Source organism: Xyrauchen texanus, chromosome 27 (genome assembly GCF_025860055.1).
Source record: "Xyrauchen texanus isolate HMW12.3.18 chromosome 27, RBS_HiC_50CHRs, whole genome shotgun sequence".
Lineage (NCBI taxonomy): Eukaryota > Metazoa > Chordata > Actinopteri > Cypriniformes > Catostomidae > Xyrauchen > Xyrauchen texanus.
This window is the reverse complement of record NC_068302.1, coordinates 24,843,137-24,859,110: the sequence shown is the minus strand read 5'-3', so window position 1 is coordinate 24,859,110 and position 15,974 is coordinate 24,843,137. Positions and strand designations below refer to the sequence as shown.

The 15,974-nt window shown below is 37.7% G+C and overlaps 1 protein-coding gene across 1 annotated transcript; it reads right to left on the bottom strand.

Moving 5' to 3' along the window:
- Positions 1–32: 32 nt before the first annotated feature.
- On the bottom strand, positions 33–6,932 carry LOC127621518 (amphoterin-induced protein 1-like). The gene is made up of 2 exons (XM_052095165.1): positions 6,746–6,932; positions 33–6,013 (listed from the first exon to the last, which is right to left on the bottom strand). The coding sequence occupies exon 2, from the start codon at positions 5,929–5,931 to the stop codon at positions 4,411–4,413; it is 1,521 nt and encodes a 506-aa protein (XP_051951125.1). The 5' UTR covers positions 5,932–6,013; positions 6,746–6,932; the 3' UTR covers positions 33–4,410.
- Positions 6,933–15,974: the final 9,042 nt, after the last annotated feature.

Sequence of the window (15,974 nt, the reverse complement as noted above, 5' to 3'; positions counted from 1 at the left end):
ATATATATTTTTTTTAATTATTCAATGTTGTCATATTATTGATGGAGAATACATATGGGGGAGGACTACTGATCTCAAATCTATTTCAGGGTTATCCAAAGCAATCCTTTCACTGTAGTACACATTATATGAACAGGCCCAAGATTATGCGCCACCAAACACTCATCAGTCTCCTTTTTGACATTCAGACTAAATAAGCTTTTACAGCAAGGCCTCTACTCATAATAGTGGACCTGATAAACATTGCCTCTATATTGTACTTCACTCTCAGAGACACAAGTTATACATTTTAACACCCTGAAACCTTTACTCTCAAACTATTTAAGATTCAACAGTTTATTGGCAATATGTAGCAAGAATATCAGGACACTTGGTATAACTAAACTAAAATTTGTATTTGTATAGTGTTGGGTGTAATCCAATCACAAAGTAATTAGCTATAGTAATCTATAGTATAGTGTTGATTGTAATCAATCACAAAGTAATTAGCTACTGTAATCTAAATACTTTTTAGTCAAAAGAGTAATTCATTATATTTTTAAATGATTATAATCAGATTACAGTTACTGACTTTCAATTAATTTAATTACTTTTAAGTACATTATAGGGTTATGCTTGTTTGTAATATATTTTAATGTAGAATACATTAATTATGACCCTGTAATGAGTCATAGTGAAGCAGAAATGTGAGATGCTGAGTTTAGGACTAGTAACAATGAACTAGAAAGAAATATAGACTTTATTTTGAATTTGTTGAGCTGAAAATTGTTTTAGAAAGTCATTTAATAGTAATTAGTAATGAAATTACTTTTTAATTTTAGTAACTAGTAAAGTTATCTGATTACAATTTTAGAGAATTAATTAAGTTGTAGTGAATTACTATTTATAAGTAATTGCCCAACACTGTTTGTACAGATGTCTACATTACTGTGATTCTGTTAGATTTATGTTGGTTTAGTTCTCTGTTTTGTGTAAGGGATAAGACTGTATAATTCTGGATGTTAAGTACTTCAATATAGATCATTGGCACTGTCTCAAAACTAACCATGGATAACCTGTTTTTTATATAATCACATTTTGAATTCTGCTGACAATCTAGCATTTTAAGAGTTCATAAGCAAAGGACCTGATCTAGTCTCTAGTACCAACTGATTTTTAAACACAATGAACAAATATACTATTATAGGGCTGTTCTAATGTTTTCCATATGTGAAATATAACATTTTCCATTCTAATCAATGTAACAGAGTTTTGGTACTTCAGTAGATACAATCACTGTGAGATTTTAATTTACTGACTTAAAATTTACCATTATGTGCCTAAATAACAACAAATAATAGACAAATTGTGACCAAATAGACTTTAAAATACTACATGACAGAAAAGACCTTTACAGTCAAGTGCCTTTAAAATAGGTTTACCAATATCTTATAGTCACAACTGGAACCTAGAAAAATGTATAGGAACAACACTACACAGAAGAACAAGAAATTCAGCCTCTTTGGAACCTCAAGGGGAAAAAAGCTACCTCAAATGACACAATATCATAAACACTGTCAAAACAAACAATGCACATACAAAATCACAAATGTACTGTCAAATGCTGAGTAATGAACAGTGGACTTTCATAAGAACTCTGCTCGTAGCAAAACAGCCAATGACACACATTTCAGAAGAACACACAGAAGAGGCGAAAAGTTGCTGGATGTAGTTTAGGGGGAGCACTTGGCTGTTCAATCTCATGCTAGAAGGATCTCTGTGATCGCTGGCCTCCTCCCACAGGGCTTGTGATGGTAAGGCTTTCCCCTCCACACTAATTTTGGATTGCAGCTGGAGAGATGTGTAAGAGACCGTAACTGCCCAGTGCATGACTGCAGTCTGCCATAGCTGCTATTATGTGTTATTCCCACTCCCTGAGATAATACTGTTTGTGAGTTCATCCACCTATCAACCATTTAATAGCTTCAACCACTCATCAAATAGGATGTAATTACAATGTAACGTAGGAAAGAGGTCTGGGGAAATTAAGATGGTTCCTATTGCACCAAACCAGACCCTTTGATAAATATACAGTATGGTTATGGTTAACGCATGATTGCACAAATATGTGTGATTTGTTTCCAAGAACAAATTAAATGGAAATGAGCATTCTCAGATTCTAAGGCCACGAACACAATAAGCCATTTTTGTTTTCATCTGTTTCCTAACGTCATTGTTTTCTAAAGTATACAGTAATAGAGAGCATTTTCTCGAAATTCTCAGTTTTCAGTGGAGGAAACATAGTTCTAGTTTGATGGAGAGGCATAAACAGCACAAATGTGTTTGTGTGGACGTGGCCTAAGAATTTAGAGTTTGAGAACAGATGTTATAAAGCCATGTCCACACGAATCAGTTTTCTATTTCTTAATGTTGGCCGTTGTTTTTAGAATGCTGGGAAACAACTGTCATTTTCACATTCCTCCAACAAATGCCGAAAGGGTTAACACACTGATCTAACAAAACCCCACATCTGTGTTTGTTGGGCCAGTGTGAATTAGCCTTATGACATCACTGTCCATATTTGACTACATCCTGGTCTTTTGGTGTTCTAAAATAACTAATTCCTGGCCTCTATCTGAGAACTCCTCTGGGACAAAAAGGTTTGGTATCATAATGGGCCTGGTTGAAATATATCTACGAACTATCCTGTGTGTTTTTTTTTTTTTTAAGTATGACAACACAGGAAGTGGGGTGGATCTAATGGGTGTCACACCTCCCTTCAGCACCATCAAGCTTTATGCAGTTTCATTATGAGTCACAACATTGTCCTTTAGTTCCTATGTTATCGTTGAAGCAAATAAAATACTGATCTTTGTGAAATCGCAGCAGTTTGCCTCTAGTAATAATTTAGAATACATCAACATAAAATTCAGATCAACTAATCACCACATTTGACATTTGTTAAAATAGTCGGGTAAACACACTTTGACCTGAGTTCAACCTTAATTTTAATTTATTCAGAAAATGTATCCAACTAATCAAGAATGGTTCAAACTAAATGCAATATAATTCCCTCCGCCTTTGGCTTTTCTTCTGATGAAGATTACATTGGCGCTCCAGGGGCTCAAGAAAAATTATATCCATTCTGACAATGGATGAGTCAGCACTGACTCCAACCAGCACAAGTGCAAATGAATGCAAAGTGAGAAGATGTCTGAGCAGACTTGTGTCAGAAACAGTTTTGGCTTTTGAATCCAGGCTGAAACCATCTCAGCTTAAGAGAAGAGAACACAGGCAGATGGACACCTCATTCTATTAAAAGATGTCATTAGCATTTTGGTAATATTTCACACTCTGGTAGTCATGACAGATGAGCTCAAAAAGCTGTAAATGTGCAGATTATAATTTTTTTATGAGAAGAGTTCCCATTAAAACTACAAATTATTGGCTGTAAGTATGTATTTACTTAGTTTCATATAGAAAGAACTCCATATTCTTATGAAATTGTGAATGTTATCCAACATTTAATTCAAAGATTAGTGCTGGCATCAATGAGTCTAGATTCAAAGAGCCAACATTTTCCATACTGTATATCTGGCAGAGTCAAAAGAATAAAACATTTTTGTAGACTTCTATCATACTTTTATAAAAATTTGGTAAATATATATTTTTTAATTATTGAATGGTATATTTATTTTTATTTATTTATGGTATATTTATTTATGGTATATTTAAAACAAGTATACTGTGAGTGAACAGGTTTGAAAGTAAACTCACAGTATACTCACTGTTTGACTTTCTCCTTCAACACACCTACCTGATCTTCCATAGAAACCAATACATTTAAGGTAGAACCTGTTTATTCACCTAATGTCTATTCAATAGTGCTTTTCACTCCTACTGCAATGACCAATTGGATCTGGCTTTACATAAAGTGATAATGTTGGTTGGTTAGCATTAAAGGTGGTAAATATAATCTATTAGCTACAAAGGATTCATTCTAATATTCTATATTCTCCTTAACATTAGCAGTCTGCAAAGCTCATGCTTATGACTTGATTATATACTGGATGGATAAATGTTCAAATGTTTCTTAATTAGAAACCTAGCTCCCTAGTTCTTCACCCTGATCATTGAGAAAACACATTTGTTGTTTACCCAGACTACCTCTAGTCACATGTAGTGGGTTTAAACTCACAGGAACATCTAAACACTCCAAGTTTAGAGTCCACTAATATGGCAAGACCTTTTCACAGTATATATTTAAGTGCTACAGATCAAAATGCTGGAAAGGATTTGCAGATACAGCCACACTGAGGATGGCAAACTTCTGTGTCTCTTTGTCCAAGAAAGCCACATCAATGTATTGTCTCCAGCCAAATTTCTCAAAATAAACATCCATCAAAGATGGCGATGTCTAACAGCCTTTCCTCAGACCACAATAGGAGTATCAGAAAATACTGAACTAATCGAGTCTGCCACTGATTTCTTCCTCTTTCCTTTTCCCTGCATGGCTTCCTCATCAAGATCGTCATCTCCATTTGGATTCACCTTGCCATTCTGCCCCCGCAGGTCCTTAGGGTCTATGAAAGCCACATGCCTGTTGAGCCCTGCTTTTATTGCCATATCCTCGTGAGTTGGCGTGGCACTGAGCATGGAGGAATGGATGCTGTCTTCATGGGGAGTCTTTGATTTACCCTGCTCGGGACAGCAGAAGCAACGGCAAGGTGTCAGGAACAGATAGATAAGGACCAGGACCACGCTAGCCAAGCAGCCCACCAAAGTGGTGTAAGCTGTGTTGAGGGACTCGCTATTGCCACTAATGGTGAAGTTGTGGACCTTCACAACCACATAGAGTGTTTCATTGAGGTATTCACTCACAGCAAAGCAAGTGTACACACCTGAGTCCTCAGGTGTAATCGATTTGATCTCAAGCCTACCATCTGGGAGGACCACAGCACTCTTGTTATTGCCAGGGGACACCATTACATTGCCAGGTAGCATCCAGGTCTTGGACATGTCCCGATGTCTGGTGTCACAGCGGAGCATAAGTGTCTTCTCCAAATAAGCCTCTTCATCTGTTTCTTGAAAAGTGCTGCAGTTCATATGAGTGTTCAGATCATACACACGGAGCACTCGCTTTTCTGGGCCAGGATGCACACAGGTGTGGTCATCCTTAAAGTCCAGAGCTGAATTGAGCCGCCGGATATACCAGTGAGCCATCATACTATACAACTCGCAATCACAGATGAGTGTGTTGTTGTGGAAATACATCCCATTCTTGATCCAGGCCGGCAGGCCTTGCAGATCTTGAATGGGGAGAACTTTGATCCGATTGGAAGACAAGTCCAACAGACTCAGCTTCTCCAGTCGGGACTTGTCCTTTACCAGCTCCAGAGGGAAGCGAGACACCTGGTTCTGGCTCAGGTAGAGCTTCTGCAGGCTGGCGAGGCCCAAGAAGGCAGTGCGGTCGATCTGCGAGATATGGTTGTTGTAGAGCAGCAAAACTTCCAGATGTATCAGGGGCTCAAAGATGAACTCGTCCAGCTGTCGCAGGTTATTGGACGACAGATCCAGGTAGCGCAGCTGCTTTACAAAAATGAAAGCCTCTGAAGAGAGGAAATTCAAACCATTGTGGCTTAGTAAAAGGCTGTGGAGATTGGGGAGTTTCTGCTTGGTCCATTGTGCACGAAGTCCAATTATACCATTAAAGCTAAGATCGAGCACAGCTGTATAGTTTGGCAGGTCGGACGGGATTGTTGTCAGGTTCATCTTGGAACAGCTAACAATGTTACTGGCACATATGCACATTTTGTGACAATTCAGTGATGATCCTTTGGTCCTGGGGGTAAGTGCCAGAACAAAGGACAAGCAAACAGCCAACCTTATGCACCATTTAACAGAAGGGGGCATTTCTGGCATGTGGGTAAATTGTGGAAAACCGCAAGTCATAAAAATTCTCCTCAGTAAAATGACTGTTTAAATCCTTTCCACAGAGTCAGGAGTATCATCTTATGGCGTTGCAAATTTAGAGCTACAAGACAAAGAGAAACAAGAGGGTTTTATTAAATTTTTATACAAAGAGCTGCTTCAAAGTGTTAGCTTTAATGAATGTGGACTGTATTGACAGGACAAGCGCGCGCTCAGCACGCGCATACTAATAAATGCGCATGGGTTTACAAACAAACATATTGAGTCAGATAAGAGTAACTAGCGCAATGTAAGAGAAAAAAAAAATTATTAAATAAATATAACTAAAATTTTTAATTTACATATTTATCAATTTTGTATTTAATAAAAAAAAATAAAAAACGTGATAATTTGTCAATAATTTTTCTGGACAAAAGTCATGGCCTCTACGGACTAAACATGGTGTAGCATTGCACCATTTATCGTATGCTTACAGTACCCCGTGGTTTTAACAAGACACGAAAAAGAACAACATATTACAAAAACTGTTGAAATTCATTACCCGCATACTGTTGTGCCTATGGCATATGTAATTTCAAGATCTTGAAAACAAAATCCAACATTTGTCTCTTTCATCCATGGAACATCACAACAGTGCGACATGTCTTTCCCATTTAAATAAAAATATAGACGGAAACGACGAGGAAGAGGAGGTCTTCAGGCAGGTTGAAAATAAAACGTTTCCAGCGCAGAGCTACAAATTATGGCAGAAACACGGACTGAGCATAAAATGCGCAAGTATAAGATTACGTAAAAAAGATATTAGATTCCCTCAACGCCAGATCTCACTACTAACCTTGAGACGTATCACCGCAGAGAAACATTAATCCATTTTGAAAGTCCATTTCCTAACCAGCAGCAGCGGTTCACAGTTTTTCTATAATGCAGTGAATGGGTGTAAATATCAGCGAGCGCCAGCCGTAACGCGCGCGAACACCTCTGATCAGCAGCAGCATCTCTTCACGAGCAGCAGTAAGGGGCGCATGAGCAGACCTGCATAGAGCGACAGGACAACACTAGTGGTATGTCCGCATAGGGAAAGCGGCTGATATTTCAGATAGCTAAGGGTTCATCCCCTCCCCCCGTCCGGATCATTAAGTTATTCAAAAATTTATTAAAAATAAAATTCACACAAAACAACTAGGCCTAATTAATTACACGTCTACTATAAGGAGAATTTCTGAGTTCAAAGTCATTTTTATATTATTTATTAAAGAGATAGTTCACCCAAAAATTAACATTGTCTCATCATTTACTCATAAACAGTCCATACCACACTTGGTGTGACTTTCTTTCTTCTGCTGAACACAAACGAAGATTTTTAGAAGAAAATCTCAGCTCTGTCGGTTCATTCAATGCAAGTGGATGTTGACCAAAATGTCTAAGCTCCAAAAAGTACATAAAGGCACCATAAAAGTAATTTATAAGACTCCACTGGTTAAATCCATATCTTCAGAAGCGATATGATTGGTGTGGGTGAGAAACAGATCAATATTAAAGTCTTTTCTCCTATAAATTCTCCTCCCTGCCCAGTAGGTGGCGATATGCATGAAGAATGCAAATCACTAAAAACAAAAGAAGAAAGTGAAAGTGGAGATTGATAGTGAAAATTGACTTAAATATTGATCTGTTTCTCACCCACACTTATATCACTTCTGAAAATATGGATTTAACCACTGGAGTCATATGGATTACTTTAATGCTGCCTTTATGTGCTTTTGGAGCTTCAAAGTTCTGGTCACCATTCACTTGCATTTTATGGACATACAGAGCTGAGACGTTCTTCTAAAAATCTTGGTCTGTGTTCAGCAGAAAAAAGAAAGTCATTCACATCTGGGATGGCAATGAGGGGAGTAAATGATGAGAAACTTTTCTCTTTTTTTTTTTAAATATCCCTTTAAAGTAAAACATGTCTTAGTGTTGTAACTGCTTCGAGAAAATGAAATATAATTTAAATACAAATTTAGATTTTTGTATTTTTAAAAGCTGAAAATACATTTTGATTTATTTATTTATTTTTGACATAGTTTGGAATAATAATGTATTATGTTGTAAAACAATATTATAATTTGTTAAAATGTTATTAATAGATACAATAGGCTATGTGAAAAAATTTTGTCCAGCAAATGAATGTAAAGTGTGTCATGTGACAAGAAAAATACCCCCCATAAAACAGAGGGTCCCTTTAAACCTGATATTTGTACATTTTGTTCAAGTCAAACAGAGCAACCCTAAGAAAATGTCTTGATAGATATTTTATCTTATTGTCTTTGGTTTCAAAAATGTAAGAAAACAACATGGAAAGATTACATTTCTATGAACTGAATACATGCATTTTAAATTGTAATACATTTTTAAAGATTTTCCATTTTTTAAATCTCAGACAAACATATTTGTCAATAACCCATATGCGCAAATATAGAATATAGAGAGCAGGCTACATCCTAATTTACTGATGATACTGACTCTCCTGCAGGTTTGTAATTGCACCCTAGCATACTTAATTACATTTTTCCGGTCTTTAATTAACTGCCTTTCCTTTTTTCTTTTCTCATAAAGACTGCACCATTGTCTCTCAAAAAAACACAACACAAATACAAATCTAATCTCTGCACAATGTGCCAACTAAAAATGGCAGTAAAAAAATTACTATGCATGTCATATCTCCCCAGTATAGGCCTGCAGTGACTAATTTGTTAGACATTTAAACTCATACTGATCTGATAGGCCTACTGATATTATATACCGATACTGAGCTCCATTCCCTCATCTTCTCTGACAACATGTTGAAATAGTTTTTGTCACCATTAATAGCAGGTCTTTGGTTGATTTGAAAAGTTATTGTGTTCATTTGGATGAGAGCTTAATTAATGTTTTACATTGTAACTTAAAGAACAGTCAACTAAATAGGTAATCTAAAGTTTTGGCTCTCTTTTTCTTTCTCTGGTGCTCTCTCTTTCTGTGGCTCAGTGGATGTCAGAGCTTTGTCAGAGCCTAACATGAAAACAGCTACTTTGCTTGGAACTTTAGGATTAAAGTAGAGTACAAGGGAATACTCCAAGACACATTATTTTCACAGATGAAGCCTGAATAACCAACAGGTTGAATTATGATGGAGCTTCAACTAACCTGTACAGTACATTAGTCTCGATAAACTGAAGAATTGTGTGTTTTTGCAGTCAATTTCTTGCGTAATTAACCATAGTAAAATGTCTGGCAGACACCAGCAGTCCAATGTGTTTGTGCTTAGAATAACTAATTTTCTATTGGACTCTTGCTCCTGCTGTGTAGGGAACAGTGTTGCCTGGCAACTGTTGTGGTTTTAGATGAGCTGTGGTGGTTGGGTTGCCCACCCTATGATTGTTGTTGGGATGTTCGTTTAGCTGGGGTTTAACACGGAGGATGACAACCTAACAGAGAAAGATAAAAAGGGTTAGCAAATAAAAAAGACTCCTATGACTTTGCAAGTCAAAATAAAGGATGCTTGCTGCTTGATTGTAAAAATGGTTGTAATATATGAACTGAGACACTCTCTTTGTTTTTCTGGTCTTGCTCTCCAATTACTCATCCCTCTAACAATAGCTTGCAATGCTGTATGGACAAAGTAATTCATGTGTTGTCTCAACATTGGTAAACAGAGCTAAAGTCAATGTCTTTGCCTCACCTGGCTCCCACACACAGATGGAAACCAAATTTGTTTTGGTCTCTGGCAGGTGTATTTGATATCTGTTGTGGTATAAAAACTAGTCAAACCTTGACTTAGCTAACATCATATAAGTGTTTCCCACCCATAGTGGTTCTATCACATTGTGATAAAAATGGCAATATATAAATACATACATCGATGAGCCAAAACATTATGACCACACAGAGGTGAAGTGAATAACATTGATCATCTCATAACAAGGTCACATGTCAAGTTCTGGGTAGATTAGATGGTAAGTGAACAATCAGTTATCATAGTCAACGTGTTGAATGCAGGAAAAAATTGGGCAAGAGTACAGATCTGAGCGACTTTGATTGGGCCAAATTGTTATGGTCAGACGACTGGGTCAGAGCATCTCAAAAAACAGCAAGGCTTGTGGGGTGCTCCCGGTCAGCAGTGGTGAGTACCTATCGACAGTGGTTCGAGGAGGGACAAACCACAAACCAGTGGTAACACAGTTCATCGCACCCTGCTGCGTATGGGGCCGTGTAGCTGCAGACTGGTCAGAGTGCCCATGATGACCCCTATCCACCATTGAAATCACCTACAATGGGCACGCGAGCATCTGTACAGGACATTAGAGCAGTGGAAGAAGGTCGAATGGGTCTATGGTAATGGTATTCCCTGATGGCAGTGGTCTCTTTCAGCAGGATGTGTCCTGCCACACTGCACACATTATTCTGAATGGTTTGAGGAACATGATGAAGAGTTCAAGGTGTTGCCCTGGCTCCAAATTCATATGGGGGATGTGCTGGACCAACAAGTCCGATCCACAGCAGCTCCACCTCACAACATACAGGACTTGAAGGATCTGCTGCTAATGTCTTGTTGCCAGATATCATTGAACACCTTCAGAGATCTTATAGAATCCATGGCCGGTGCTGTTTTGGTGGCACATGGAGGACCAACAGCATTTTAGGCAGGTGGTCATAATGGTTTGCCTCATCAGTGTACATACTGTAGATTTTGCTCTTATGGAAAGAAATTGGTATTTTTTGCATTCAACTGACCATAATGTATAGTGAGGACATTAATAACATGAAAAATTACTATTACAATTTGAATATTTTTTAAATGTTAAACTACTTCAATGAGTTCTCATCAAAACATCCTCCACATGCAGCAATGAGAGCTTTGCCGATCTTTGGCATTCTAGCTGTCAGTTTGTCTAGATACTCAGTTGATATTTCACCCCACGCTTCCTGTAACACTTGCCATAGATGTGGCTGTTTGTCGGGCACTTCTCACGCACCTTACAGTCAAGCTGATCCCACAAAAGCGACCCTAAGCACACTGCCGATATAACAAAGGATTGGCTACGGAACAACTCTGTGAATGTCCATGAGAGGCCCAGCCAGAGCTCAGACTTGAACCTGAGTGAGCATCTCTGGAGATATTTGAAAATGGCTGCACACCGACGCTCCCATCCCCTGATGGAGCTTGAGTGGTCCTGCAAAGAAGAATGGGAGAAACTGCCCAAAAATAGGTGTGCCAAGCTTGTAGCATCAAACACAAAAAGAATTGAGGCTGTAATTGGTGCCAAAGGTTCTTCAACAAAGTATTGAGCAAAGGCTGTGAATAATTATGTACATTTGATCTTTTTCTTTTTAATAAATTTGAAAATATTTCAAACAAACTTCTTACACATTGTCATTATGGGGTATTGTTTGTAGAATTTTGAAGAAAAAAAAAAGAATTTAATCTATTTTGGAATAAGGCTGTAACATAACAAAATGTGGAAAAACTGAAGTACTGGGAATACTTTCCGGATGCAGTGTGTGTGTGTGTGTGTGTGTGTGTGTGTGTGTATAACATTTTATGTCATTATGTATAAACAAAATATTTTACAAGAATACAAGCAAAGACTTGCAAAATTCAATACATTTTTTGGAATGGTTAATATTAGCCTACTTAAAGTATTATGGGCTACTTCAATTAAAAAAAAATCCTCTTGGAATACAGGAAATGTATGTGTAAATATTTTTATGCAACCTCAATTGTTTCAATTTTGCTGTTCACCAAGCTTGTTGTATTTCAAAAACGGTCAATGCTCTGCAACAAAAGTCAAGGCAATGTGAATAATATATACAGTCTCTCCCTAAGTACACAAGACAAATGGAGGTTATTTATAACATAATTCCACTGTCAAGGGTGACAATAGAGTAACATGTGTTTAATGCAACCTGGTCTCAGGCTGGTTTATGGGGCAGTTCCCCTTCTGCAGTATTCACTAGTCCTTCTAGCTTCCAGCATTAGACAGAGAGAGAGAGAGAGAGAGAGAGAGAGAGAGAGAGAGAGAGAGAGAGAGAGAGAGAGAGAGAGAGAGCTAAATTATTCAGAATTATCTGTTAACTCTGGGCAGAAATGCTAAGATTCTGTCTTAAGTGGATTGATAGATTTAGTTTGTCTCACCCTTGTGGCTTTGCCAGCTCTTCTGAGAGTTGTTCAGTTATGGCCAGACTTACACAAAATACATGATAACTGTGGATTTATTATGGTTCAAAGTGCACTGAAGAACCCAAGGAGCTAATGCCTAAAGGGATAGACTTACTTTCTTCTGCTGAACACAAAGTTTTTTGTTTCTCAGCTCTGTAGGTCCACACAATGCAAGTGAATGGTGGCCAGAAATTTGAAGCTCCAAAAAGCACATAAAGGCAGCATAAAAGTAATCCATATCTTCACTAGTGATTTGATTGGTGTGGGTGAGAAACAGAAATTTTTGTTTGTGCTCAAACTTTAAAGCCATATATGCTAATCTACTTTTAAAAGATGAAAAAAAAAAAATAATAATAAAAAGGACTTATTTTACAATACACAGATATTTGTCCAATCAAATGAACTCAAATGTGAATGTCCCACCCCTAATACCACTTGCAATCAACTAGCAAGTTGGTTCATAGCTGTGACAACTCTAAAGCTAACAGAACTGTTCACCCATGACATTAATTTGTAGAGGAACCCGGGAGGATAATTTGCCATGGGTTTCTTCTGGAATTGCCTATGCATTTTTTATAATGGGGTTTTTCAATTTAGGAGTAAAATAAGGTCTGTCGTAAACATAACTTCAACATTTTGTGCTACATAAATACACAGTCATACCTCAAATGTGAATTCTGAAGCTGCTGTGTTTTAAAAAAAAATGATGTTGTTATGAAGTTGGTATATAAGGTCTTTAACCACATGTTTGCGAAAACTGCACTTGTCAAGCAATTTCATGTGTCTTTCAAGTAATTACACCACAATCCCATCTCCATTGCAAATGGAACTGCAGATGAGTACATTTTTAAGTCCCTGCTGAAAAGACTAGCTTAACCAGCATGCAATTCCCATGCTGGTTTAGGCTGGTCTAGCTGGTTTACCAGCATAACCATGTTTTTCACCAGCTAAACCTTGCTGGTGAAGCTTGTTGACCAGCATGGTCTTTCTGATGAAGCTGATTAAGCTAGTTTAAAAGTGTCATGAGGACACCAGCATTCCATGCTGGCGGACCAGCACAAAACACAACATAAGCTAGTGACCAGCAATGCTGGCCTTTTCAGCAGTGGTGTGTGATGATATCTATAATTTTTGTTGTGGTTTTCCGGATGGACAGCTCTATGAGGGTCCATTAGTGTGCAAATACAGGAAGTCAGCAGCAATGTTGCCTCAGAGTCACCCCCACCCTCAGCTAATAACTGAGATTTGTTCAAGCAGCTGGAGAGAGCATTGCACCTGCTCTTTGGACCTAGCTGTTATCGTTGGTAAGAGACCATCCCTCTGCCTGAGTAGGCTGCTTCAAAGACATACTGCCAAAAGATATTTACTTAGAGATTCCCACTGCTAGACTTAGTTCACTCTCCCACTCATCTCTCTTTCAGTCAGTGGTTGCACAGCAAGTATGTGAAAATAAACATTTCCCTTAATGAGACTCTAATGAGACTACCACACTCTAGGTCAGCATGGAGAGGATATTTCTGAGCCAACGCCATTGTTTTAGTTGCTATGGTAAATTACAACACTGCAGATTGGCAGATGGCAATGGAATTCTAGCTATATTAGCAATCTAAAAGCTCACAAATGCAATTATAAGAGTAAGGCAGTACCCACACACCAATACATATAACTCAATGGCACAAGTATGCTTTATTCAGGGAACACATTCTTGCTTTTAAAAAATCCAGAGGAGGGCAATGGAATGAGACAGAATGCATTTTTTAAAACACTGGTGCATTTTTTTAAAACACGGGTGCATCAGTGTCTCACACCATGAATGGCACATTTTTTAAATGTTGTGGCAAGTAAATATATTTAAACTTTTAAAAGCTCTTTTTGAAACACCAGTGATGAAGAGCTGCATCTAGTATTCTGTTAGAACTACCTCTCATTTGATGTCACTACTGTGGCTTTATGATGTCATAATGGTGTCTTTGTGATATCATAATGAGACCTGCATGATGTCATAATTGTGGATCTATGATATCATAATGATGCCTTTATAATGTCACAATAGTAGATCTATGATATCATAATGTGGCCTTTATGATGTCATAATGACACCTTTATGATGTAATAATGGGGTCTTTATGGTGTCATTATGTGGTCCTTATGATACCATAATGTGATCTCTATGATGTCATAATGCAGCCTTTCTAATGTCACAATAGTAGATCTATGATATCATAATGCTGCTTTTTTTTACACCTTTATGATGTAATAATGGGTCCTGACAATGTCATAATATGGTCTTTATGATGTCATAATAGGATTTCTATAATGTCGTGATGGGGTCTTTATGGGGACCTTTATGATGTCAGAAATGGGCTTTATTTATGATGTCATATTGGTGTCACGAATAATGTCGTGATGTCATTAATATTTCATTATGGATCTTCTATTATGTCATAATAAAGTATTTATGATGTCATAGTGGTGCCTCTATGATGTGATAATAAAGTTTTTTTAATTTTTTTGGAGTGATGTTGATAATCAAATTGTATCATATTGTTAACACTCCCAATTCGGTCATCCTGCATTTCTTGACACATAAAATAACATAAATTTAAAATGAACAACACATGTTTAGTAGGGTGACCAGATTCTGGCTTGTGGAAAATGGGACAGCCAACCTCCCAGCAAAAATGAAACTAACGTATCCTTACCTAGGTGCAGATCAATGTGAGGTAGAGGGTGTATCTGCATTTGTAACAGTTGTTACCTTGCACTTTTCACTGGCAGCAATTTTCCCCAGTGTGCGCTTGTCTTTCAAGATTTTATCTTATAATGCAGAGCAGTCCAGTCCAAAAATAAGACGTACAAAAAGCATTGCCTTCATGACTGTTACACTGAGTTGAGATTTATCCGGTGTCCATGCTGTGTTCATTAATGAGAACAAACGCTCCACAGATGTAGATATCCCAGACAGCCATAAAACTAACTCCAAGACTCCAAAGTTGATGGTCTTTCTCTCCAGCTCACAAAAATCATCTGATTATCTCTCAGACATGGCCGTGTTGTTCATGTTCCTCTCAGTGATGTGACTAGTGACAATGTTTTTCACGCAAGCCCACTCATCAAAGAGCATGGTTTCATCACTCAAACTGAGAGTGGGGATTCTGGAGTAGAAGTGTTCGAGGCTGCTCTGAATGTCTTTCCACACTGGGATGTCTCTCAGTAGGGCCCTCTCAAGTTTTTCTGTGTTCTCCAATGAGCAGCTCCAATTCTGGAGGCAATCTATTGATGGTGAATAAAAGATTCTTTTTAATGTCAGAGGGTATAAATGGTTCCTCCAGAATAGACTTTTTTCAGTTCATGAATGTGCAAAGCTATGGCCGTGCACAACAGAATGATAAGCAAAAAGTCCTTCACTTGCATGCACCTTGTCAGATTCTGAACTTTGTTTCACAAAAAACTAACACTAACCCTTGGTGTGGCACACTTATTTTTAGCAGCAACCACATGCTTTTTAGTATGAAGGTGCTGCGCAATGTTTTTGCAGCCTCCATGTGCGAAGGAAAAGCAAGCTCCACAAATCTCACACCTCACTTTACTAGGCTCTGTCTGTGGTATAATCAGTATTTTAGAAATATAAACTCTTTTTAGAGATCCTCATTAAATGTACATGCATGCTTCCTTAACATTTTTCCAGCAGCAATTTTGTCTGTGTGCTCTTTCAAATCAGTTCACTAACTGGAGGCCTATTGATAGGAGAATGTGATTGGATAGTTTAATCCAACCATGTACTTCAAATAACATGGTGTGATTTTATTGGTTTTACAAGCTGTATCCTTGGCTAACTTTGATTAGAATACTCACATGACTGAGAAAGCCACATAGACTATAG